Genomic DNA, 27061 nt, shown 5'->3' on the forward strand with positions numbered 1-27061 from the left:
CCTCCCTCCCTTCACTAAATGCATCTCCCAGTGGATTACCATTTAGTTGCTGGGGTTATTTATCATTTTGCAAGATTGGTCCCCCTTGCCTTCTCCCTCCAGCCTATTTTGTTTTAATTGAGTTTATCTCCACTCCCTCGGGCCCTTGCTGTCTAAACTTAGGCCCGTGGTTGCGTCGCCCTGCAGAGCGGGCTGCTCTCTGGGTGATTCACTGCTTTGCCTCTCACTGTGGTCACTTGGGAATGGAGCTGAGCACCGCAGAAGTGCTCACCCAGGTCCCGCTGCTGGTTTGTCTAGGGTCAGTGGAGTCAGACGTAGAAGCACGGAGGATTAGGAGGCTGGTATTGGAGCATTGTGTCACCATAAAGCCTTCAGTCACTTCAGTATGAATGGTTTCACTGCTTGTGGTGAAGTGAGTAAACCCTGGTTTTATACCCCGACACAGTTCCATTTATGAGTCTCAAAAGGGATTTTGATGTCCCTCTATTTTCTCCCCAGTGGTCCCTATTCAGCCCAGACTGCCCCTTTTTCCACACATTCACACTCTGGACAATTGGGGCCACCTATTCAGAGATATTTATGATGGATGTTTTGAGTTCTCTGTGTTCCAGCAGGAATGTTTCACCAACTCATTTTTTTCATGTCTCTTATTTCTGGAACAGGATGAATCTCCGCTCGCTTCATGTCGTCATGCTGCTGTGGGCCTTGTGCCCCAGTGTGCAGTTCCAGTGTGATAAATCACCCGAGACCAACAAACTGAACCTCTCTGTCAACTACGAGCTTCCAACGTTCACTGCAGACTTCCCGATCCAGAACATGGTGACCCTTGATGGGATCATCTACGTCGGAGCTGTAAACCGAATCTACGCCCTGTCTCCGAACCTCACAAAGCTGTCAGAGTACCACACGGGGCCACTCCTTGCCAACGAGACCTGCGGCCAAAAACTCTTCAGCGCAAGCAGCGGCGGCAGGGTGGACAACCACAACATTGCTTTGGTGGTGGAGAACATTTACGACAAGGGGTTGTACAGCTGCGGCTCGGCAGACAATGGTGTTTGCCGCCGCCACGTCCTGGATGACGACACTAGTCCGAAAACCGTGGACGAACAGGTCTACTGCTTTGCTGACAGGGTGAGGCAACACATGGGTCAACCCAGAGACTCAGATGTTGTGGTCAGCTCTTCCGGCTCTCAGGTGCTCAATGTGGAAAGCAACGTCATCAAGTTTTTTGTTGGGAACTCCGAGATCCCAGGCATAGGAAACATATCGGGCAGTGCGACACATCCTCATACCATTTCCCTGCGGAAGATGAAGACGAGCCAGAACGGCTTCACTTTCTTCTCCAATCGCTCGTACATGGACTTAATTCCGTCTCTACGTGGAAACTACTACCTGAAATACATTTACTCTTTCCACAGCGGACCTTTCACTTACTTCCTCACAGTGCAGCGGGTGAGCATGGACTCCCAGGCCTATCACACCCGCATAGTCCGTATGTGCTCCTCGGACCTTGTGATCCGCCGTTACGTGGAGATGCCTCTAGAATGCATCAGCACCGATAAAAGGCGACGCCGCTCCGTGGACGATGTGAAGGTATTCAACATCCTCCAGGCTGCCCACGTCACTAAAGTGGGCAACGACGTTGAGCTGCAGAAGCAGCTGAAAGTGGAGGAAGGTGATGACGTCCTGTTCGCCGCCTTTGCCTGGGGGAAACCGAACTCTCCGGAGCCGACCCCTAAGTCAGCCGTCTGCGCCATATCCCTGAAACACATCAACAAAATGTTTAGGACATACATGCAGAAGTGCAACACAGTAGACCCGTATCACTTCACTGGATCAGAGAAGAAGTCCTGCTACAATGTGGTAAGAGCTGGGAAGGGGCGGGGCTTGCCATGATAGCCATTGTAGAACTCCTACTTTTGCATTTGTATTTTCTGAAAAGGAAAATGGAAATGATGCTCTTGCCTCAACTGTCAGAAAGACATAATGAATATTTAAATCCAAAGCAAGATGGAAAGAAGACATTTGTCCTACAGTTTTCTTCTTTCCTCAAGTTAGGTTTTTAGCATAAATTACCAAGCTCTTTTATATATATACTATGGTAACACTTTGGATGACTGATTTACATTTTTTTGTTTACAGTAACATTGGTATGGTCTGTCTTGAGGTCCAAGTCACTTGCTGTGAATTGCTAAATGCTTTGCTCAACAGCTGTATATCAAACATTACGTTGTTACCTTTGCAGATGAGCACAGCATCATCAGGATGTGGTTTTACGATGTCTCTCAGACACATAAAATTAGCCTCGATCAGTCATCTGTTGTATATGCATGGCTTTGGTTTTTATCGTTGAGAGTTATAGACCCTGGCTGTTTATTCATTGCAGGCAGGTTGAGAGTTATAGGCCCTGGCTGTTTATTCCCTGCAGGCAGGTTGTACTGCTGGCTGGAGAGAGAGAGTCTCAGTGACTGGGTGGTGGTCTCAGGTTCAGACAGCCACTGCACTGAGGCCTACTGGACCTCTGTCCTTGAGTCCTGTGTTCAAGTGTCCTTGTGTTCAAGTGTCCTTGAGCAAGACACTGAAGCGTGACCTCATCCTGACTTGTCCCCTGACCTCTGACCCCTCTGGTTAAGAGCATACATGCAGGTCTGCATAATAGCGACATGTGCAGAAACAAATCCCTGACGATAGTGTGTTGACTCTGTTTAAAATATCGTTATTTGCCTGTTGATTGATTACCAGAAAGTGGACATTTTTTCCAAGTTTTGGCTCTGTACAGCAGCTCATTGGATTTGAAATGAAACAATGATGATGGGGCTAAAGGACAGACTCTCTGTTTTGATATGAGGATTTTCACAACCATATTTGAAGAACAGTGTAGGACTCTTCGCCAGGTATCAGGACAATGATCCCAAACATACAGAAAAGCAGCGCAAACATCTTGACTGATAACTGGTTGGGTCAAAAGCCAGTTAAACGTGCAAACAGAAGTCCTCACTTTACCTCCTAGTCAGTGCTTCAATTCATGTGCATTTTAATGAAGTAGAGCTGCAAGGTTAATCGATTTGTTGTTAACCATTCAAATTATTCACCAACTGTTTTGATAATCAATTAATCAGAGTAATTCCTCTAACAGAAAAAGGTCTACGCTTTCTGATTATAGCTTCTTCAATGTGAATATTTTCTAGTTTTTGTACTCCTCCATAACAGTAAACTGGGTGTCTTTGAGTTGTGGACAAAAAAAGACATCTTCTGGGTTTTGGGGAACACTGATCAACATTTTACAGACCAAACAAGTTAAGGATGAATTGAGTAAATAATCAACAATGAAAATAATCTTGAGTTTTAGCCCTACACTGAAGAAAACATCCCCCCTCCAGCCAGTTGTTTCCTTGCCTGTAGTCACTCACCTCCAATCCATCAACATTAATACAATCAATCGGTTGAATCACCTGATCAATAATGACATGAAGTTAACTGCTGACCACCCGGCCAAAGGGTCTGTCAATATGTTTACTGGATATGTGATATGACATATAGAGCTGGGCAATATATTGATATCATGATATGAGACTAGATATCGTCTTAGATTTTGGAGATCGTAATATGGCACAAGTGTGTTTACTACTAGAGCAGCACACACAAAAAAACTGGATGGATTATTCAACTCATGTAAACTTGAAGAGACTACAAATTGATATTCATACTACACAAAACGAAATGGGAACCAATGGCTGGGTGAAAAGATAATGTTTGCATTGCAGATTGGTTGGCAAATGTGTAACGTCTACATGATTTGTAGCTAGGGAGCTATACCTTTCAACAGTCTTTTTTTAGTTCAGTTGTCTGTATGTAGTGATCTGAAAGATACAAGCTGCAGTGAAGAGATCAGACATGAATAATGGCATATTCTTAAAACTGATTCAAACCAGCTTTGCAAATACATGGTGGGTGGGTGTTTGGGTACATCAGTACAGTTCTGACAGCTATCAGCGGCGGAGATCCACAGGGGAAAGTGAGGAATGCTGGGAGCTGGGGGGGTTCTGGGGCAACGCATATCTGACTCTCAGCGAGCCGTGATGAATGGCTCGGGGATAACAGGGCATCAGCAGCTGGGCGGAAGATGATCCCCTGACCCACTGGGGCAGCCGGCCACACTGGCGAGGCCCTCTTCCCCACTCCCCTCGACCCCCACCTGTTACCAGCACCTGTGGGAAAGTGGAAGTCGCATCAGTAATACCAAAGAAGCTTTTTATCTGGGTTGATGTTTTCATGGGTAATCATGTCCTATGATCTGTCATTGATTTTCTGATTTTCTAAGGCATCGCATCTTGTATGTATGACCATTTTCAACTCAACATATTTCAGTTAGGGATGTCCTCATCAGCTTTTTTGGCCCCAAATTGCAAGGAGATTCTTTTTTTTAAATATTGAATATCTGCAGATATTGAGTCCCAAGCATTCTTGGCTTTCTGACGCTGATGAGATTTTTTCCTTAGGTATTGAAATTTGGTATTGAATGATGAGGTGTTTTTAGATACCGGATACTAAGGAGGCAATGCAGTCGGTGCCTAAAAAGAATTGAATTGGGTTCCCAGACCTACTGGTGGAGCAGCTGGAGTGCTGCAATTTGGACAGTTTTGTCACAAAGCATGATTTTGAAAATAAAGTTAAAAATAGTTCAACATACTAACGACCTCCAGGCAGATTGTCTTGCTCCTGGCGTCTTTGGTGAACAGATGTGAAAGGTTCTGTGTGATGTAAGGCTTAACAGTGAATGTCCAAAAGTCAGAAACCACCTTCAGCTGTGAACTGATTACTCACAGAGCCTGTTGTTAAGCTCCTGTTCACAGGAACAACGCTTCAAACTGCTCTGGCTTCAAACTATTTAACAAGAGTTGTACAAAGTGACAAATGCTGGAAAAATCTGAAAACCCCAAACAGTGATTGTCTGCTGCCACCTCTTTGACAGTGACTGGCGGTATGAAAACTGTTGTTTTGATCACTCTGAGAGAGATTGTGCTATTCCATTATTAGACATTCTTTCCTCTTGACTCACTTGATTACTGGGTTGGCATGAGGTATGGCATCAGTTTTGCAGGGGAGCATCTCTGTGCTGTATAATTATCATAGAATCCTTCCGTTTGTAATTTTGACTCTGCTTAGCTTTATGACTACAAAAAACTTGAAATGAAACTATGCTGACTTTACTTTTTTGTAGCTGCACTGTCCTCAACCAATGATACTTTTTTAGCACCCTCAGCCCAAAAACTAGGACAGTCATGTTGTTTCTCTGCCGGACTCATCAGAGACAAATGGCAAAAGAATCTGCTGTTCCAAATTTTGATTGAATGCAAACCTCCAAACGTGCAGACGCTGCTGAATCGTGCAGCCAAAAGAGCTTTTAACTTGGTGCTAAGCCGTTTTCCAAGTTCTCTTTTATTGCTGACAGTCTTACGTGTATCCTCTCGTCTTCAGCTGCCAGGTTAAAAAACAAGCTTTAACGACAAAAGTCAATTGAACAACTGCCCATCTGATGCTCGTGTTGTAAGCCTGAAGTTAAGTGATCTAATCATGGCACTGCTTAATAGATTTATGACTTTTATGCCCTGGCATATGGCAGGTAGGCTTTCTGTTATCATGAGGATTGGGAGAGATACGCGCAGCCATGAATTCATAAAAGGTGTAAACGCTTGGAGGAGGCATACTTATAGTAAGCACACAGGAGGTTTATTTTTGTCGTTTGCTCCACCAAACTGTGTATTTGTGGTGGAAGTCTCCCAATAAGGATCTGGATGAGGGGAAAAAGCCCAACGTAAGAGCATGTTTGAACTTTTTAAGTGGTGGTTGTCAGCTAAGACGTGCCTCTTAACTCCACTTTAGGCAGCAAGATATGATAAATGTTGTCATGATGAGTGGCTCACTTTATGGCTGTCTCCTGATGGATCAAATCTGCTGTTCTTGTTGTTACTGCGAGGCCGTTTCTGTCTTCACTTTCATGAAGAAAAGGGAGCTGTTCTTAGCATGAGATGTTGCTTCCTGTGCTTTAGTAAAAATGTAGTTATGCTGCATTTCTAGGTGCAGTTTATAATATCTTTCAAATAATTTCAATTTAATCTGTATTTGTAGAGGCACATACACAAGAGTTCCTATCAAAAGGCCTCAGTTGTTAGTGTTAGAGTCCATTCCATTATTTACAAAGGCAACATGGACAGGAATAATCACTAATCTTGGTAACACTAACAACTTTAAGTACTTAATGAGGCAGTTTGATATTTATTATTTTCCAAGCATGAATGCCAAACCTAATCTGAGTCAAGTAACCATTTCATTGTGATTAAACAATTTATTCTTGAACAAATGTTCTTATTTTTTAGTAGCTTTCCACCTCTCACATCAAAAGCACTCTTTAAACTATTGATGTGACCCCCAGAATGAGCTGTTGTCTGACAGTTTTGAGTATAAGAGTAAGAGTACAGCCATTTTGCTGGGTAATGTAGTGTGCAGAGCCATGGCAGGGATCTGGAGCGTCCCAAACACGCGTCGCCTGGCACCCATTCCCATAAGTCTATTGAGGGAACAGGGAGGACTAAAAATAAAGATCAGCCACGGGTTAAAATTATCATCGGATTACCATTGATTCCAGAAAAACCCACCAAATGCTGATTGCTTTTAAATTGAATCTTCGGCCTGATTGATTATAGTGTGTGTAATATAATTCCAGCTCGGAGACGCTTTTGACCGACAGTCATTTTAATTAGCTCGCCTGTTTTAATGAACACGCTTTAAACAAGCAGCCACAGATGCCCATTGATTTTATGTTATTTTGTTAAGGAATTCCTAATCATTTCTGATTATGAAATGCAATAAAGATGCAGTTATGGGACTTCCAAGCGGGGCTGTAGTCAAGACCACCTTCGTTGAGTCTAAGACAAGTCCAAGACCAGGACTAGTTGATAACAAGTCTAGACCGAGTCCAAAGGGGTTTGAGTCCAAAACAAAACTGAGTCCAAAAAGGTTAGAGTTTGAGTCAAGACCGCGTCCAGGACAGAAAAAAAAAGTCCTATGCATGACAATATCAAGATAATCTAGTGTGTGACTGGTTATCAGTTAGCCAGTGTTTCACTTTCCCTTCGATATTATTATGAACATAAAAAAGACACCTGGACTCGGTTGAGACCAAAAGCCATATTTGGCAAGACCGGTGGCAGAGAAAAAGACAAGTCCAAGTCCAAGCGAGTCCAAGACAAGTCAGAGACTATAGAAAACCAGTCTTGAGTCCAAAACCGGAGTATACCGCCCTGCTTCCAAGGAATATTTGGCTTTGCCAGTTAGTTGTTTGCTCACTAGATAAGATTGAATTTCATTTTATTTGCACGTAAGAAATTTGCAACAGAATGTAGGAGGAGCATGCAGTAGAGGTTTTGCCTGTTGTAGGTCCTTACCAGGACAATAAAAGCTTTATCCAGCATTGATGACAAAATTAATCACTGCATGCATATGCAACTCTTAAACAGCTTATGGAGTTTCTTCAATAGGTGTAAACCAAGCTCTGGGTATCCTGCTCTGACTTTGAGAAAATTAAAGCTCAGATGGGCCGAGCTGAAATGTTCCCCTTATGTTGTCATAAGGGGAAAGGTTACCTCCAGTTTCTCTGCTTTTCCCACTCAGAGAATATGGCCTGCCCACGATAAAGAGAGAGACATCATGGCCTGCAAACGAGCGAAGCATGGCAGTTGGTAAAGGCCACGCCCCCACTCTCCACCTCAGTAGTATTTAAAGCTACATACACAGAAATGGCACATCCTAAGGAAAGCTTATTGTGGGACTGTCTCTAGTGGCTGTAATTCTGCACCAAGGCGTAATTTTAGGAAAGAGACTTCAGATACAGTATTAGGGGACCACTAAGGTCTATATAAAAGAGACATCAGATACAGTATTAGGGGACCACTAAGGTCTATATAAAAGAGACTTCAGATACAGTATTAGGGGACCAATAAGGTCTATATAAAAGAGACTTAAGATACAGTATTAGGGGACCACTAAAGTCTATATAAAAGAGACTTCAGATACAGTATTAGGGGACCACTAAAGTCTATATAAAAGAGACTTCAGATACAGTATTAGGGGACCACTAAGGTCTATATAAAAGAGACTTCAGATACAGTATTGGGGGACCAATAAGGTCTATATAAAAGAGACTTCAGATACAGTATTAGGGGACCACTAAGGTCTATATAAAAGCATCCAAAAAGCAGCATGTCATGAGACCTTTAGGTCATAAAAACGGGTTGTCTACGTAGTTCCACTACCGGGATTGATCAGTTGCCGCCAAAAATTCTGCCAGATGTCCCTCTTTTTGGCTGGCTGTCCCTTAAATTCTGCTTTTCTTTGTGTTTAAACTCCGGTGGATTTCTGAGGACTATGGTTAACTGCTCCTCCGATTTCTGCAGGGTAAATCCAGACAGTTAGCTAGACTTTCAGTCCAATCTCAGTTGGCTGTTGCACAACTTAAACAACTTTTGAAAATACACGTTCCACCAAAAACAAGTTCCTTCCCGAGGCTATTTTACAGAGGCACCATGGCTCTGTCTGGCGCTTAGCACCGCCCAAGACCATTGTGATTAGTTTAAAGAAACGTTTTTCTCCCATCCCGATGTGCTGTGTGCACAAGCCAGATCCTCCTCCGCAGCATTGTGGAGGAAGGTCTGGCAATGCTAGACTACAAAAATGGTGACTTGAGAGACAGGAAATAAAGGGGAAAAATGCTCCAGTTTTGACTTGGTTCAATCCCAAACAATAATAGATAAATAGGACAGGACCATGTAGGCCTTGCATAACTATTGACTGTACAGGATGCATGAAAGGACTTGCAGCTTTTTAAAAAGCTATTAACACAGATGCTGTCTCCTTCTAATGGTTTGCATCATTAAGGTGCGTGCAAGACTTGCATCTTGGCTTGCAATGTGACTTGACTTCTATCTAAAGAGCATGAAAAGCACCTGTGCAAATAGGTGCATTTGGTTCCAAATTTATATTTCTGTGACATACTGGGTAAACAAACTTTATTCACATGGCACTTTTCCAAACAAAAGTTACACAGAAAGAGAAGGAGGAAGAAGAGATGGTCGGCATGATTAAAAAAACAAACACTTCTTACCTATATTTTATCTACTTTCTCGGATATGTATGTAGAGCTTGCATCAGTTGCCTTTCAGCTAAGACACTGCAAACTGCATATATCAAAGCCTTAAACATCTACATGTGATAGGAGATGTGCCATAATAACAGCAATTATGGATCAATCAATCATCTACTTAAGCTGCCCTAATATTTCATGCATTCGTTGTAATTTTCCAGTGGCAGATGATGAGACCTGCAGCAGCCTGACAATAGATTGACTTAATACGGTGAATCTCTCAGTAATGCTGCTGATTCAATGGGTTCTGCTGTGGATTTTGGCCCCACATGCCCGAGCCTGCTCATGCCATCACTAAACTGGTATTTGTTCGCTTGAACTCTCCCTCTGCATAAAACAGAAGTTCAGAACAAGTAGGCTCTCATGAGGCTGGGACACATAACATCAACATTACCGCCATCTAGAAGTAGTATTCTGAAGTCTTTTTTTTTAGATGCTGCACAGCAGATATTACACCCCAAAAACAGATAAGTAGAAAAAGATAAGTTGAATAATCAGATTTTTCATTTTTTTATGTTGGCGTTATCCTATGATCTTTGACATTTTGTCCTTACAGACTGTACTACAAGACAGTTGGAACTCGCATGATAAAATACAGAATAAACATTTCCTACTATTGGGAGCCAGAAAATGCATTACTGGAAAATCTTCTGTTTTTTTATAACTCACCACAGCGGATTATCGCAAACTGTTTTTCATTTCACTTCCAGGGCACAAAGACATGCAGTCGGTGCTCCATGTACAGAGACTTAGATTTACATTATGGAGAAACATGATTACAATATTTAGTAATTAAAGTAGATCATTTAACAAAGTGTGAATCAGAGAGAAAACATAGGAACTTTGACTTTTCAAAAACCTTTAAAAACGAATATAAATATGAATCTTGTTTTTCAGTTGAAAGGTAGGACTGCTCCCTCTAAGTCGATTAGTTGACTAATCGGGCATTGTGGTCTCAATATTTCTTATTAGTGATCTGATTGGTCATTTTTTTATGCTTTTTAATGCAGAATGACTTATGTCCATGAAACCTATGAGAAAATCTTTGGTAAATGCGAGATTTAAAGCTATAGTACACGGTTTCTGTCTCTCCCATGACACATGACACAAGCCTTCTGTGACCGTGCACAGCCCCCGACACAGCTTTAAAGGGGTGTTTTTGCATGATTCTTTGTGCAGTTTTACAGATCTGCCAATGAAATCAACTAATCGATTAGTCAACAAAATCATGTAAGTGTTAGTCAACTTAGAGTTTCTTTAGGCAAGGACAGCCCTATTGGACTGCAAGAGTTGTTGATTTCCTGATTTGGAATCTACCAGACACCGTTGTTGATGGATGCAGAATGTATTCTTTCTTATCTTTTGTATCTGATTGCGTATACCAAGTGGAAATTATCTCTTAGATTTTATGTCTATGGTATGCCAAACCAGAAGCTAACTCTTCCTGGATGAGCGCAAACATAAAAACGAGGAAACTTAGCACGGAGGCCTCACTGTCCATCCCAGGGTTTTTCACCCCAGTTGTCCCAGAGATTGTGTCCCACATGCCCGAGCCTGTCCATGCCATTGCTACGCTGGGTGCAGAAGCCATCGGTGCTGTCAGTAGGCGGGGGAGAAGGGGCAGCAGCATACGTGAAGCAACAAAAGAATGAAAATACTATGTTCCTGTCCTGTCCTGTCTTTTGTACTCCTCGTAAGCCTCCGATTTGATAAAGAAGACAAATGCGTGTGTGTGTTTGTAATGAGATTGGATTGGCTGGGTTTCAGTAGCTTGTCTCATCTCATAACAGACACTTTTACACAGATTTTCATGTGTACTATATGTACACAAACCCAGCAGAGTTAGACAATATGTGGATGGATCAAGTTATATTTTTGGAGCTTTTTTAAATAATAATTCTAAACTTTATATCCATAGCACTTTTCTTAACAAGGTTGCAAAGTACTCTCCAGAAAACTGCATCTACAAACCAACAACACAACCAACAACAATGAAGTAAAATACATAAAACACAGGTATCATAAACTAAAAAACTTCTTAGAAAATAAATAGGAAATACATATGTATTTATACATACATACATACATACATACATACATACATACTGTACATCCACACATTTAGTACATATAGACCTACATGAACCTATACACATACACAGATATGTTAAATCAAATCTATCAAGTGTCAGATTAGCTGACTTTAAATCTCTAAAAGCAGCAAATAATTGCACATTTTTTAAATTTACATATATATTTTGTTATTTAAAATGTTAATATTTATAATTTATTTTTAATTATTTAAATATTTTAGAGCTGAAACAGTTAGAAAAAGAATGTATAAGTCCATCGACTGACTGAAAATGATACAGAAAATATATATATAGCTACTCAAATGTGAATATTTGCTGACTTTCTTAATCTTCCATATTCATTTTTCTTAACCCCTAACCCTTTCAATCTTAATTGGTCTAACAATTTATTTATCTGACAACTTACAGATCAAGCGACTCATCAATTATTAGAAAAAATAATCAACCAATAACAAAAATAATTGTTAGTTGCAGCCCCAAAACATTAATTTCTGTGTTGATTTCAGGTTTCAGTAAAGAGTTTTAGCAACAAAAGGAGTAAATAATAATAAAATAAGTCAGGAATAAAAATACAGTAGTTGGCAGCTTCAGTGCAACAATTGGATCTGAGCTGGATCAGACCTTGGTTCAGTCCGGGGTGCGAGCTACGATTTATTTGCGATAGCCTCATGGAAAACAGCCTCTGACCCGGCACGCTGTCACTGGCCATATGGTGATAAGTTTTAAATGAAAGCCGGCAGCTGTGGGCCCTCCGTCTCTCCACCCTCCGTCTCTCCACCCTCCGTCTCTCCGTCTCTCCACCCTCCTGTGGGCGGCTGCGTCACCTGGCAGCCGTGTCCAGACAGGTACCTGGACATGAGCACCCGCATCCAGCTGCACAGCAGATCAGGAAAAACCCACTTACTGTATTCAGTAGGGCTGTTGCATCGCGATGCGGACCCGGACGATTCTGCATCGATGTAATGACAGACCACAGTCGCTGATCGCTATATCTTGTCTATATTAGCGCTGTAATGATGCACCAAACCCATGATTCCGTTCATAATACATTTTTTGACCCACAATTCAACACAAACCTTGATTCTTTTGAGATTTTGAATTTAAAAAAAACATTTTTATTATATAACATTTGAAAACCTGTATAAACTGAACACCAAAGAACAATATTAACTGTTCAAATTATTAACAATATACCTAAGTAAACCTAAGTAAAATAAATAATCAGCCAAAGCTATAACACTCCTTTTTTCTTTGTAAAAAACAAACAGAACTAAACTCCATTGTGGAGATGATTCGAGCATGTTGAAAATTCTTCTTCTGTCAAGTTCTTACATTTACAAAGTAAATTAAAAGGGGAGTTTTTATATATCTGACTGCTTGAATTTGTTGATGAAAATGTGTAGCAATACTTGACAATACAGAGGAGGTGAGCCATCGTGATGCATCGGGATATTGAATCGATTTGAATAGTTGACAGGATAATCGTAATCGAACAATGAGACCGGTGAAGTGGCCAACCATGTAACCGGCCATCCGACTTGTCAGTGTGTTTTGAAAAATATGGTTTGAGGCGGTGTGAGATTCCCATGAAGTAAACAGGAAATATCACTGCCTGTATCGCTGCCACATGAAAGTTTTAAAACACTATGAAAAAAAATAAAACTTAATCAAACACAAGCCCTGATCTGCTTTGGAGATTGTGTAATAGCTGAATGTTTCTTGCAACAACAAAGCACTCGTTATGTCTCACTTGTCTGTTTTTTTTGTGAAATAAGCTGCCTTCAAGTGCGGTCGGAAACGTTGAAATATTAAGTCTACTTGTGCTTTGTTAGGGCGTTTAACCCTTGTGTTGTCTTCCCGTCCAAATTGAAAAGCAACAATTTTATTGACGTTTTTTATCAATGTTTTGTCATTGTATGTCTTTTTTCAACACTTTTTTTCAATGTTTGTCACTTTTTTTGACGTTTAACACTACGTAACACAAACTTATTAACTTTAGTTTTACAGTTATTTTTTGGGAATTTATGATCAATAAACCTCATTTATAGTAAGTTATAACTAATGTTGGAGAAATCAGGAATTATTTAGACTTAATGTATCTTGATATATAATCACAGACTGGAATATGTCAACTTTTACTCAATACTATTTCAAAACCACTTTTTTCAGATGCTGTAAAATTGAATAAGACACCCTAAAATTAAGTAGAGATGTGTACTTGCCAAAGACCGTTGTGTGGAATCAATCATGTTATTTTGGGTAATTACAATTGGGTAGTTAAATAGAACATTGAGATACGAAAACATGAGGGTTAAGAACACAACAGGACGTCGCTGTACCATTAGAGGTGTTGAAATGAATCAAATAATCGATGCACCGCAGACGTGGACGATGCTGCATCGATAATCGACATAATCGATTATTTCTGTTTACAATTTATTGTAGGCCTAATAACATTTCTGTTTACATATTCTGTTATGTTTTGCATATTCAAGAAGTGCCATGTGCTCAGTGCTGCAGTTTTATTTACCCAATTCATTTAGTATTAGAGCACTGCAGAATGTTTTGTTTTTGAAGTTTGAAAAGCTAGGGTGTATTGACGCATTGTGACGCATCGTGCTAAAGGTCACCCTTAAAAAAACGTTCCAACCGTAACAAACCACAGTTTGATTCATGCTTTAAAGGATCATTAATCTTCTATCAGCGTTTTACTAACGATCACCATTCAGAGTAACAGATTTCACCATGCTTTCGTAGAAGATAAAACTGTCACACATGGATTGCAGCAACTTTATGACAACATTCAGACCACCTCAGTAGCATCGGGTCAATGTGAGCGTGTTCATGTCTGCAGGCATTTCCTGGACGGTTTTCTACATGATCTCACATCTACCCAATATCAATGTTTAGTTTTGAGTCCACAGAGTTGATGATTAGCCCAGGAGTTCGTTTTTTTTGTTTTGCTGGAAAGTAGAAGTGTGTGTAAATCCTTTTGCACAGGCTTTTGTATGCACATCTTATCTGTGTTCCTTAGATAAAGAGTAGAGTAGTAAATAAGCAAACCGCCAGTGCCTGCAAGATGTCTTCCAATAAGCAGGGTGGGAAACCACCACCAGCCAACATCAGACAATGATGGTTCAATATAGGGCACAGCTGATAAGTTGTTTAGTGCTAACTACCACTCCTTTTAGACAAACACCTATCACTTGGTAAGATGTTCTTCTCTCTTCTAAATTGTCACTTTCAAGCATTAATGGAACAACACAGCAGTCAAACAATGTCAATTTGGCCTCTTGGAAGTTATTTTCCATATTTATTTCCTTTTTTTTCTCACTATTCTGTTACAATTTACAATCCTTGGAAAGAATCATCATGAGTTGCACCCCTACTGGAAACCTTCAAACAGGTTTCTGGTGGATTTTTAAATGTATCCTTCGCTGTGGTTGGCTGATGGATAACATACTTTGTTTCCAGCCAACTACACAAAGTGCCTTGGTGATTATTGTTGCCTAGTCATCTTTCAGTTTTAAATCAAATGCAAGGTAAATGAGATACTTATCTCAAATTCCATCCTGCTGACAGACTCGTCTCTAAGTTAATTTTTGAAATGCTTTACTTCGCAGCTCAAAGGCGTTTGCCAGCAGTGCCAGAAGACATTCATGATGCACTGTTTAGTGTCAAATATGGAGGAGCTTTGCTCCGCTGAGCTTATGAGTCAAGGCCTCCAAGCTATTTCCTAATCAGCGGCATGCCTCCTACTCTTCTATTTCACCACATGGTGATATCCTGCTCTGTATTGAAATGAGGCGTGTGGATGCTTATCTGTCATCCCCTGCGCTCTAAATAAAGGACCAAAAGCAATCTCCTTTTCTCCTACTGCTGTCCCGGGCAGCGGCCTCACCTCGACCCCAGATCGCTCTCATTTCCTTGGCTCTGGATCCTTCAAGCTTTTTCATAAGTTCTCAGTCTGGCCCTGTGAAACGCTCATAACCACAAAGTTCACTAGAGCAGCAAACCGTCCCGGCAGGACTGCGGCTACAGAGGGGAGAAATCGTACTTACATATTTCTCAATCTTTAGTTTATGCAGTAAGGAGTACATAAAAAAGGCGAGGTGTAGATTGTTTATGTGTATAGTCTGGTTGATGACTTGGTCAATATACCCCAAAAGAAACATGGACAGAAACTTTAGGCCGGTTCACCCATTAGAACTCAGGATTACAGACTGGTTGTCAAAGTTTTTTTATTGCTATGAAATTGAATAAAACACCCAAAATGCAATGAAAGTAGGCTAATCCTTAATTTTACCTGTGAAGAATGTTGTATGGGTTCCATACAACGTGCATCCATGTTACTTTTGGGCAATTTGGTTTGAAGTAAATCCATAGTTCTGATTTAAAAAAAATTGAAAACACATGGGTTAAGCAGAAGTCTCAGAGATGGATATCTCAAATTAATTCAATTCATTTCAATTTTATTTATATAGCGCCAAATCACAACAACGGCTATCTCATTGCGCTTTTCATAAAAAAACAGGGCTAGACCATTCTCTGTACAAATAAAGTACTACTAAAACTGAAACCACCTGCATGTCTAGGTACCATCAAGTAAAAAAAAGTGAGAAAGGGGTGGTTGTTTTTTTATCATTTGGGTGAACTGACCCTTTTCGTTTCTTCTGATGTGGACAATCGGCTACATTTCCAGTCACATATAGCCATTTATATCCACCATTCAATTTGCTTCCTGAGTACACAGACAACCAACCAAGCCACCTACATTTTCCTAACCAAATGGAAGTGGACAATGATGTCATTCCAGAGGAAGGTCTCACCTCAGATCTGGACTAATCCCCCCTATGCCATTTAACCAGTAATCCCCACACAATACCAGCAAAGGATTATATGGGAATGTGTTCTTAAGTAATGGAGTCAAAGAGAGAAGAAACCCTCTTCCTCATCTCTCTATACGCACACTTGTATGGCTTCATCACCCTGCTGCGCTCCCAAACAATGCACCACAAACAGAGAAGCTATCTAGTCAATCCCTAGCACAATAATGTCTCTACAGGCTTTGATCTTATCCTCTTCATCGGTGACGACTTGAATCATATTACAAGAGGAAGGCAAGCTCACACCTGAGTAAGGCTGAGTAAGTTTTCTGGGAACTGGGTGCTGGATTTTACGGTTAAAACCCTAATTTAACTTAAAAGGTGCTTTCCCAAAACAAAACAAAAAGCTATTGGCTATTTTTAGTTTTATGGGAATACAGAGCGAGTTTTTGTTAGGTGTGCAAATTTGCTAAATTATGGTTTTGGAGGATAAATGACTACCAGTTTGCTTTCAGGTCAAGAAACCATTGTTATAGGTTGGTTGGTTGCATCACACACTTTCAAGTCTGCTTATTTTTTTAAGTTAAACATGGAACCGTGCCCTCATCATGAAGTCAGTATGCTGACCTTCTCCACTCTTGAGCATTAGATATTCTGGCTTCATGCGTGCTGACTCAGTAAGTGAATGCAAGCAGATGCAGCAAAATTATCCCGAACTCAATCCCTGAAGGTCTTGTATATGCAGTATGTCTACAAGTGTGTGAGAAGGAAGTTGAGCAACACTGCAAAGCTACTTCCAGGGGTTTTACAAGTGTGAAAAAGTATCACAATGATGCATTGTTGCACTCCTGGTCAGCTCTCTGAGGACAACGGCAATGTTGATTTGTTTGCTTAGTCAGGCAGTACGGAGACTCTGAAACACACGAATGGCTGCCACCTGCAAGCTGTCACGACATGCTGTGAATTATTTAATAGTGAAGATCTGCATCTATAAACCCCTTGTCTGTTTTATCAAGTGTTTTGATGAGGTTTGGGCTGTTTGTGTGTCCATGGGATGTCACTGTTATATTTAGCTCTATTGGTTTCCGTGCAAAGCTGCTGGAATATTACATTTACTTTTCTGTGTCACTTGGTGAAAAGGGGACAAATGTGAAGGGTCGTGACACTGAGCAATAAAAAGGACGCATATCTATATTTCAGATTCCCCATTCTTGAACTGTCCCTCTGCAGTCATTTGTTTTGCTTTCTTCATCTGGCTCTGAGATCTACGAGTATGAACACAGAGGGGTTTTTCGCCAGTACTGCGCCTGCCAGTGATCTCAGCTCATCCAGCAGCGTGCTGAGATGAGGAGGCCCGAGTGTCCAGACCTTATGTTGACCCTGGCTTGATAAGCTGTCTTGCGCCTGAAGCGCAGGCCGCTGCTGTTTACAACCTGAGGTTATCTGGCTGTTTCTCAACGGCTGCTGTTGGGCTGCGGCTCTCCAGCTGCTGTTTCCCTGCCTTACCTCATGTATGAGCAAGGCTCCCGCAGTTCAATCAGTCTCCAAGACAGACAATTGCCCCTCAGATCTGACCTAAAACAAGAAGCAGAGAGAGACACTTATATTCATGAAGGCTGTATGCTCAAAATGGTAGTGAGAAGCCAGATGAGCTGTTTTTGGCTATTTCTGCTCATAGTGAAATATTCAATGTGCAGTGAAATCTTCACTGTGTAGACTCTGCCAAGTGTCTGCACCGGTGGGTGGATTTGATTATTCCAGACTGCTAGGAAGCAGGAATTCTGGGACAAAAAGAGATTTGGCTGAATAACGTTGAAAAGTGCCAGTTCTGTGCATATCACCGCTTCATATGGAATGAAGCATAACGGGAACATTATTTTGACATTTTCCGTGAAGCTGTTATGGCTGTGCACAGCAGAGCAGCTGTACTTTTAAACTGCACTCTGACTGGAGCAATCAATAGGAGAGGGTAACGCTAATGCTAATAAAGTCATGCATATAGTACAGTAGATGATTGGTGCTAACTGTCCGAAGCAGCTTCAACATTAAATCACTCCCCAGCGCTTTGCATTCATGTCTTTCTATAATAAAGAGCACATGTAGGAAAGGCAGCTGCTTTAGTAAATACAACTGATCGCTCTGCTTTGCTGCCAGATTGTTGATTGATCTGACCTCAGAAAGACATTAATGCTCTAAAATAATCTCCTGAGTGAGTAGTATCCAGGCTGAAAAAGCAAAGCAAAACATGCCGCTCATTTGCACCCTAAAATTACCCAGCGTCATAACTCATTTAGTTACAGAGCAAACTGAAAGTATTAAGACAGGGTGGTTGGGGGTGTTTACATCCATATTTATCCACATTCTGCTTGTCGCCCTTTTTACCCTCGGCGGCTATATATAAAAAGCACGGTAATACCTACACCATTTATCTGATGTGAAGTGTATTGTGGCAAGGCAGAGATACCCGAGATATATCTGAAGACCTGGACAAATAAAGCGAAACTATCTGCATGGCTGGACACCACTATCATTAGCAAGAAGGGATGAGCTTATATGGATGTGAAAATTCAAAATGACAATACATTTTGGAACTTTTATGAACAATTTTAGGCTGTATTTGTGCCGTAATTAACTCAAACTTGGAGTCTTTGTACTGCATTTTTTTATCATCTCTCTGTGTCACTCCCACATCAACATGATACTGAAGTCATTGGCCTAAAGTGCTTTTCTTTCGAGGCAGATGGGTTAGGATCTGCTTCAAAACAAGTAAACAACATTAAAGAAATAGAAGGTGCATAGGGAACATTAATACTAAATGTTATACAAAACAACTGACATTATAAAGTCAAATTATTGAAATATGAAGTTAAGAGAAGAGGAATAAAATCAACAATAGATTTAAAAGGCAGTGGGAGAGGGGTCATTAATGCACAAGGTTAGTGGGATTAGCCAATCGTGACTGTGTGCTCATTCTTTTAGACTAGCGGGAGGGGGGAGTTGAAGGTTGGGAAGAAAATAAATCCTGAAAAAATATAGATTCTGATAATAGAAATACAAAGATTTCATTTGGTACTGGTACATACTGTAATATACAGTATATATATATACATACATAGCTTTTTCTTCACCTGTTTATTTGCCAATTTCCTTCCTTTTATATTCAACGTCTCTAATAATTTATTGATCCAATAGAAAATGTATTTCAAAATAGAAAACCCCTCATAATGTATTGTATTCACAACACTGGGGCTGGGTCCGGATTGACTTGCCGTTTGGTCCGGATGCGGACTATGGTCTGGACTTTGAGAACCCCTGCTTTACAGGGTACTGCCCCAGTGACAAGCATTTTGTACCCTATGATGGCAAATTTGTACTCGTTACAGCATGAGAAAAAGTCAAAAATAATACATTTTACATTTATCAATGACTTTTTTTGATATAGTAGAATAAGCTTCCTGCCTGACTTAGCCAGTAATAACCATCATGAGGGCTACTGCCACAGCATCCTCACAGCAGATGTCACAACTATCGATGTGACCTCAGTATTTAAACAAATAAAAGTCAGGGAGAAACGTGCATGTCCGGTGGGATTGTTTTACTGTGGGTCTGATGCGGAAACTGCAAGCCAAGCATGACAAGCCTGGGTTTATATGGTGTAACGTATCTCATATGTTAGGAGATTTTATGAAACACCTAGGATAAGAGCCTAACATCAATCATCAACGGAAAAAAATTGACCCATCTGTTTTGTAAATACCACAGAAATTGGCCTTATGGATTTGATTTCAGAAATTTTTTCCACGTGAAAAATATTTTCCTCTTAATATCTCATCTTTATCTGAAGGTAAGAATGTATTAAGGAGTTGACCTGGTCTAAGTCTCTTTGATCAGTGGACTGGAACTTCAGCTACTGTGTCAGTCTGACCGAAATGATTTGCAAGGCAACTCTGGAAAGCTCATCAGAACAATGTCCTGATGCCGTTAAGTAGAAGACGTAGAATCAAAGAAGTTCCCAGACAGAGCAAGAATAGTGTCTTCTGGCCCCCCTGATCACTCAACTCAACAGTTCATCATTCTTACCCTTGTTTTGAATCGCATAAATCCCCGATCTCCGAGAAGAAGAGAAGGAAAATATTTTGACACATGCAGGAAAATAAGTTGCGATGAAATAAAAGTCCTCCCTAATTGTGTTCTCAGACATGATATTTTAGTCTACTATTGGAGGCAGAGGAGACAGAGGATGAGGGATCATCATTCACTCAGCCAGGTTTCATACAGTTGGGGTGATTTAGTGACGCTAAGAGGCTAGAAGCTGCATTGTTCCTGTGTGGGAGAAGCCTGGAGAACACACAACTAGATTATTTAGCTGTTAGAATGGGCTGTGCATTGATGTGTGTGCAAAGAGGTAAAGGAAATAGAAAAAAAGAGAGGAAGGTGGTCAGTCAAGAGAAGAATTGAAGTGGGGGTTGGGAGGGCAGGTGGGGGAAAGGGCAAAATTTAACTCTGGACCGGCCCGGAGGAAACGGGAAGAAACACAGAGAGTCCTTTTTTAGACAACATTTTCATAAAGAACCAAGATCTTATTTTCAATATCTGGGAATACCTTTCTGCCAGTGATGTTTGAGGATTCTTGCTTTGTGAGATAGAGATTTTGCGAAGGAAGTGATTTGTTTGAAAAGAAATAAAGATTTACGCATTCTGGATGGTTGCAGTTCATGGGCAGTGCATCATTGTGGGCAACAAATAAAACACAATTAGGCAATTAAAGGTAATTTAATTGGTAAGACTTTACCAACACAGGCTTAAAAAATGTTCATGCAGTAAGCGTGTGAAGTCTGAAATGCAAATGACATGTTGTGAGCATGGATAATGTACAAACCGCTTATTGAATATCTCATCATAGACATCGTCATTATCCTTGGTGTGAAAAGGTCAGCTAATGGGTTAAAGCTATAGTGCGTAGTTTCTGTTGCCCCACCCCCCCAGAATTTCTAAGTAATAACAACCAAAACTGTCAGCACGTCCACATGATGCAAGCCTACGTGACCAAGTTTTCTACGTGAGTTCTTTCACGTTGGTGTTTGTCTGACGATGACCTTGTTGGTCAAAGGGTCACATCATCACATCTCGGGTCGCTTCCATAACTGCTATCTGCTTTCACATTGCTTAACAACGGTCATACATTCAGAGCCAAATGACCTTTCAGTAGTTGCTACTCGCAGCCTCAAATGCTGGAAAATGACAGTGGTGGAATTTTACATGAAGGATGTTTTTTGGAACCCAGTGATTTTAGAACCTCCATTTTGCTGCCCCCGCTGCACCGAGACGGCCACAGTGAGTGATGCAATTTCTAAAACTGTGTCTATTTCGGAAAATATTCATACATGCTAAATTTGTTGGCACAGGGTGTCTATTATCTGGGCATATGACAAGCTGCAAAGCATCAGAGGAAACAGCAAGTCTAGGATTGTAAAATGTGTCCCAATCTCCACCCAAGCACTGGTTTTGTTCTTGTACTATTCTTTTTTTTGTTGCAAAAGCTGGAGTTCTAGTTTTGGAATCAAAAGTGTCGAAGGGGTTTGAAACTGTGTCTGTGGAAAGTTCCCACTGTCTCATCTGCAATCTTTAGCTATTAGACTAAACACTGCACAATGATTACAACATACCGGTAATATATTAGTAATATTATCGGTACTACATCACCACAGGTTCTAGTCCAGATGTCATGAAATGAAAATATGTCCCTACAGTTTTGTTGTTTCACATTTCTGAAAAACTGGAGAAGTCTAATTTTACTATAATCTCCAAATATTATTCTCGCTGTCTTCTGTTGGACCTGTTTATGTACGAGGCCCCATTATAAACAAAGCTGTAGTCCTGTCTGGCGTCTGGGGGGCCACTCGAGGGCGAGGCCAGCTGCACTGTGAGCGCCAGAGTCTGTCCTAACCCTATTGTCAGATTCTCTCTCTCCCTTAACTGTCCCTAACACCCTCACAGTCCCCTACAGCAATACGCACACACACACACACACATAAACACACATTAACACATGACTCCATGCACATAGTGCGACCAGCCACCTGCGTACTTAAACACACACACACACACACACACACACACACACACACACACACACACACACACACACACACACACACACAGCACGGTAATTACAGCAACTGAGAGTCAGGTTGCAGAGTAACGTGCACCATAAGTCCAGGTGGTGTACTGTAATGCGTGCCCCAACATTACCACAACAATGCAAACACACGCACACAGACCTATTTGTGCACTTCACATTCCTTTGCATTTCACTTTCTCTAAAAAATACATTTCCACACACCCCGACGACAACCGAACCTCTCCGCTGTCTGGAGCGCACAATTGCACGTGCACTCCGCCGGTCAAAGGTCTGTTATTCCAGTGAGACAGCCAGCTGAGCCTCAGACAGACTTTGTGCATGTGTGCAAGTCTGCTCACTCGGGCTTAGCCTCCATAACACGATGTGTATTTTGGTACATTAGCAGGAGCGCCTTTACCCTATCTTTGCGCAGCACTGACAGTGTTTGTATCCAAACCCTCTCCTTCCATTAACCCAGCCCAGGGTTTACAATTCAGGCATTAGTGTGTCTATTTACATGAGACCCAGGGGCCACAGTGAGAGTATGAAAACCACATTAGGCCACGCAGATCACCTTTCACCCCCTTCTTGACTCTTCTGAGCAGTGCCGCAGGGTTAAGGAGCCCCACGACTATGAAACCCTATCGCCACGCTGTTGTTTTGGGGACAATGGCTGCTGGTTAAGCATGGGGCAAAAGGTGTACAATATTTCTGGGATCTGCCCGACGGTGACTGTTCTACGGCAAGAAGACACCTTCACAAAATGGCCTGAGAGATGTACAACATCAGGAGCACTTGCCAACACTGTAAATCTTCCCAAAGATGAATGTAAGAGAAGGGTGAAAAATGTGTTTTAAACTTAACGTCAGATGGAATCAGTTCCCCCGTTTGAGCTGGGTATTAAACCTTAATATTGTCCTGATATGAACTTAAAATATTTCTGTAGCACTGCAGTGCCCTTATTTTCCTTTAGTTTTTAATAAAAGTTAAGGTTCTGTTGAAGCATCCAATGCCAGCAAAGCCTAGTGCATGTTGTTTTAGTTACCTGCAGGTTAAACGTCTTGCTCTCTATCAAAACTGGACTGCATTTTATTAAAGTTGACTAGATTATAACCTCTATATTTCAATAGCTTATTGATGACTATGTAACAGGTTCTGCAGGGTCTTCTATATTTTAAAAGCTCTTCTTCTTCGTAGCCCTGCAGCTCGGACCAACATTTCAACCTTTTTTAAACTCTTGTAGCTCATACTCTGGTTTAGAAGCTGCTGCTAGTGTTAGAAAACCACCTTTACACAGTACTAGGATCAATAAAAGAAAACAATTTTTCTGTGCTTTCTTCTTGAACTTTTTGTTTGTTTCTTTTCTAATAAGCTTGAAAGCTTATTGTGAACATTTTGTATTTCTGTCCATAACTGGCCACTGTAAACTGTTGTTTCAATGCTGTGGTTGTCGATGGAGGTTGTCATGAATGATGAATACTATATATATTTATAGTTAGAAGGCTCTATGTTAACGATCTAAGCGCATGGCGCTGGTTCAAAAGGGTTGTACTTAGTGTCATTCTTAATACATAGGTGGGTTTTGGGCGTAACATGCAATGAACCAATCAGAGTGTCTTCTCCCATTCCCTTTAACAGCCAGGCGCGTTTGTACCTTGGCGCATTGCTAGGATTTGTGTGTGTGTGTGTGTGTGTGTGTGTGTGTGTGTGTGTGTGTGTGTGTGTGTGTGTGTGTGTGTGTGTGTGTGTGTGTGTGTGTGTGTGTGTGTGTGTGTGTGTGTGTGTGTGTGTGTGTGTGTGTGTGTGTGTGTGTGTGTGTGTGTGTGTGTGTGTGTGTGTGTGTGTGTGTGTGTGTCAAGCATAGTGTGCACTCGCTGTGCATAAGCCTAGACGCATTTTACTAATGCGCTGTTAAAATAACAATTAAATGACTGTAGACCAGGTTTTTGTTCATCAATGGCGCAATCACTTCCCGCTGCCTCAAGATAGCAATAAGCCAAGAATTCACCTGATCACACCTCCCTGGAAGACCAGCACGCCCATGGGTGCAGGTGCCTTTGCTATTTAAATGACGTGGGCGCTGGGCGGTCTTAAAATATCAAAGACACTTGCGTCGGGCTTTGCATCGGGCTTTGCGCTGTGTTGCACCGGGTGCAAGATAAGACCCATAATCTCAAAGATCTCGGTTTCGTTCTCTTTGGCAGCACAGCAGTACACAGCCTACAGCAGTGTAGGCATGATTTTTGTTTTAAAGCTTGTCTGTAGTCATCACTATTTTCTTTCTTTGTTCGGCTTTAAAAAATGTAGATTTTCCGTTGCTGGTTGTATTTAGCCGCTACAGACCTCTGTGACTCCAGCTACAGAGCTCAGTTGTAAAAGCTACAGTTGGTAGATGTATTTAGCCGCCAACAGGTGACTGCAAGCCTTTCAATGGCCATGGTAGTGGAGTTTAGCCAGAACAAGTGAGCGTCATGCCACGACTACGATAGTTAAGTTTAGGAATAAGATTGTGGTTTGGATTAAAACAAACCAGGTTTTCTGGGTGAAAGTCTTTTGTTTCTGCCGGGACGTGAAGTTGTTTTATGGTGACATCACGTTGTGCTATTTAATTATTATTATTTAATTATGGCTGGCCAAGTGGCACTCATCCATGGTATTGAAAGGGGGATTTGATTTTTGAACTCAATGCCAGAAGAGACTGGAAAAAAAAGTATGCCTCTTCACACACAGTGGAAGTCAAGAGTGAGTCCGTAGCGTTAGCTCCGCCTACCCTATCTTGCTGACCAATCACTGCTGGATAATAAAATCCATCAGGAACTGTGCGCCGCTTGGGATTTTTGGGACACCTAGTTTGTAAAACTGCTAACACAAGAGCTATTATCAGTGGGCCATAAACCCAATCACCATTGTGTTACCTCAATAGCTAACGACTTAACAGACATTTGTTATGCATGTAAGTCTTTGATATTATTGAAATTCTCTTTTGAACTTTGTGTAGAGACCTTATTTATGGAGGAACCTGTTTGCCTCTGTTTGACGCCCTCTAAAACTCTCTCTCCGTGCCAAGAAAAAGCCGTGGCTAACAGCAGCGGAGCTTCAAACGAAGCTTGTCAAAACAGTCTTTCCACTGTCCAATTTCATTTGCCTTGATCCTGAGGAATACCTCAGCAGAGGCAGAGGAATGCCTCCAAGACCTTTCCAGTTCTCCCTCCCATCGACCTGCTCCGCTTCAACAAACAACCCAAAGTCCTGTTTGTTTGCTCTGAAAACAATCAGCCCAGGGATTGTTTTTTGAGCCGCGTGACATAATCTCCACCGTGATGATGCCTCTATCTGTTGTTGTTTTTGAGAAGTGGGAAGAGTTTTGGCAGATTGTCATATTTTTCTTATGTGCTCAGTGCCAGTGAATCGTATTTTACACTAAATGTTGCTGCCTGCCTCCGTTATGTCTTGTATGTGCTTGAATTTGTCCTCTGAGACTTTTCTCCTTCCTCCTTGTCTCCTTCCTATTGTCTTTACTGCATGGACTGCTTTAATGCCATTGCCATTATCTGTGCTGTTTTGTTTTTTTGCCACTTCTTTGTATGTCTCAATCCTTTTTGCTTAGGCCTGCTGTTATTACAGATGTAATATTACTCATTTTAATATGTTAACCATTGTATTTTAAGATGCCTATTGTCAGCTGGCTGGGTACTACAGCTGGAAATTAGCCGTAGAGGTTAGCTGCTCCTTTGACTGAACAGTCAATGAAGGTGGACTGTCCACGACATTACACACTAATAAACTAAACTAAATGTCTGGGTGTAAGTAGACACACACACAGATCCACAGATCAAAGGCAACCTGTCCATCATGTTTGAAGAAGAGATGTTTCTTCTGCCCGTGTCTTTTATCGAATTTCAAATCAATTTCAGTCCCAAACTTTCATTTCTTATATGGTTTGTGCTCCTTCAGTAACTCAGTGCAGATCAGCTGGCTGCACCACCTCACAGCTGGCCGTTTGGCATAAAAACATTCAACCTTTCATCCAGCTTTCAATTTCCTCCATATTTCCCCCTGGGTTTGACTTTACCATTGTCTCTCTCTTGCCACTGGCCTTGAGGACATTTCAGTTGAACAAGATTTGCTTTGCTATGGGCCTGTCAGTTAGCCAGCTTTCTCTGCTTTCCTCGGCTTGCCTCGTCATGCGGCCCTGTCCGTCTCGGCTATGTAAGGTCACCAAGAAAGAAACGTTCCTGATTTGTTTCTCCTACCATTGTTCCCTTCATCTTCAAAGCTCGCCTTTGAGATCTACAATAAACAAATGATGCCGCATGTTTCACACAAACCCCAAATAACGGCCTAATGACCCAGACAGTGCTTTAGGTAGAGGCAGAAAAATATCATTAGACTGTTTGTGATTAAAAACCACTTCTTCTGATGCAACAAGATCAGTTTTTTTTTTACACTTTAAGGTAGAAACCAAGGTTACTACATCTCTGTTAGGAGAGCCAATCAGTCAGGAGTTTCCTGCTGAAACTGAACGCACCGCTGGCTCTGTGAGGCACTTTGAAAGAAGCCATCCACAGGTCCTCATAATCATTCTACCTGTACTCCCTCCCCCCCCCTACTTATGACTCCAGTAAAGAGGTCATGATCCACTGAAGCTGAGAAAACAACCGAAAGCTCCGGCCTGGTCAGGCAGTCAGGTCAAGGACCTTAAGAGCCACAAGAGGCCCGCCACCCTCTGGGTCATTAATAATTAATGAAACCTGAGGCTGGGACTGGACGCCATGACTAAACACTAAAAGAGCCGGAGCAATGAGAGAGCTGTAAGGGGTTT

At 41.4% G+C, this 27061-nt stretch overlaps 1 protein-coding gene across 1 annotated transcript in view; it reads left to right on the top strand.

Moving 5' to 3' along the window:
• met (MET proto-oncogene, receptor tyrosine kinase) overlaps positions 1 to 27061 on the top strand; it is an 80015-nt gene that overhangs the window by 1245 nt on the left and 51709 nt on the right. The window contains exon 2 of the mRNA XM_032522893.1: positions 663 to 1863. Within this exon, the coding sequence (XP_032378784.1) occupies positions 664 to 1863 (1200 nt within the window). The 5' untranslated portion in view covers position 663. The remainder of the gene's footprint in view (positions 1 to 662; positions 1864 to 27061) is intronic.

The sequence above is a fragment of the Etheostoma spectabile genome, chromosome 8 (genome assembly GCF_008692095.1).
Source record: "Etheostoma spectabile isolate EspeVRDwgs_2016 chromosome 8, UIUC_Espe_1.0, whole genome shotgun sequence".
Taxonomy (NCBI): domain Eukaryota; kingdom Metazoa; phylum Chordata; class Actinopteri; order Perciformes; family Percidae; genus Etheostoma; species Etheostoma spectabile.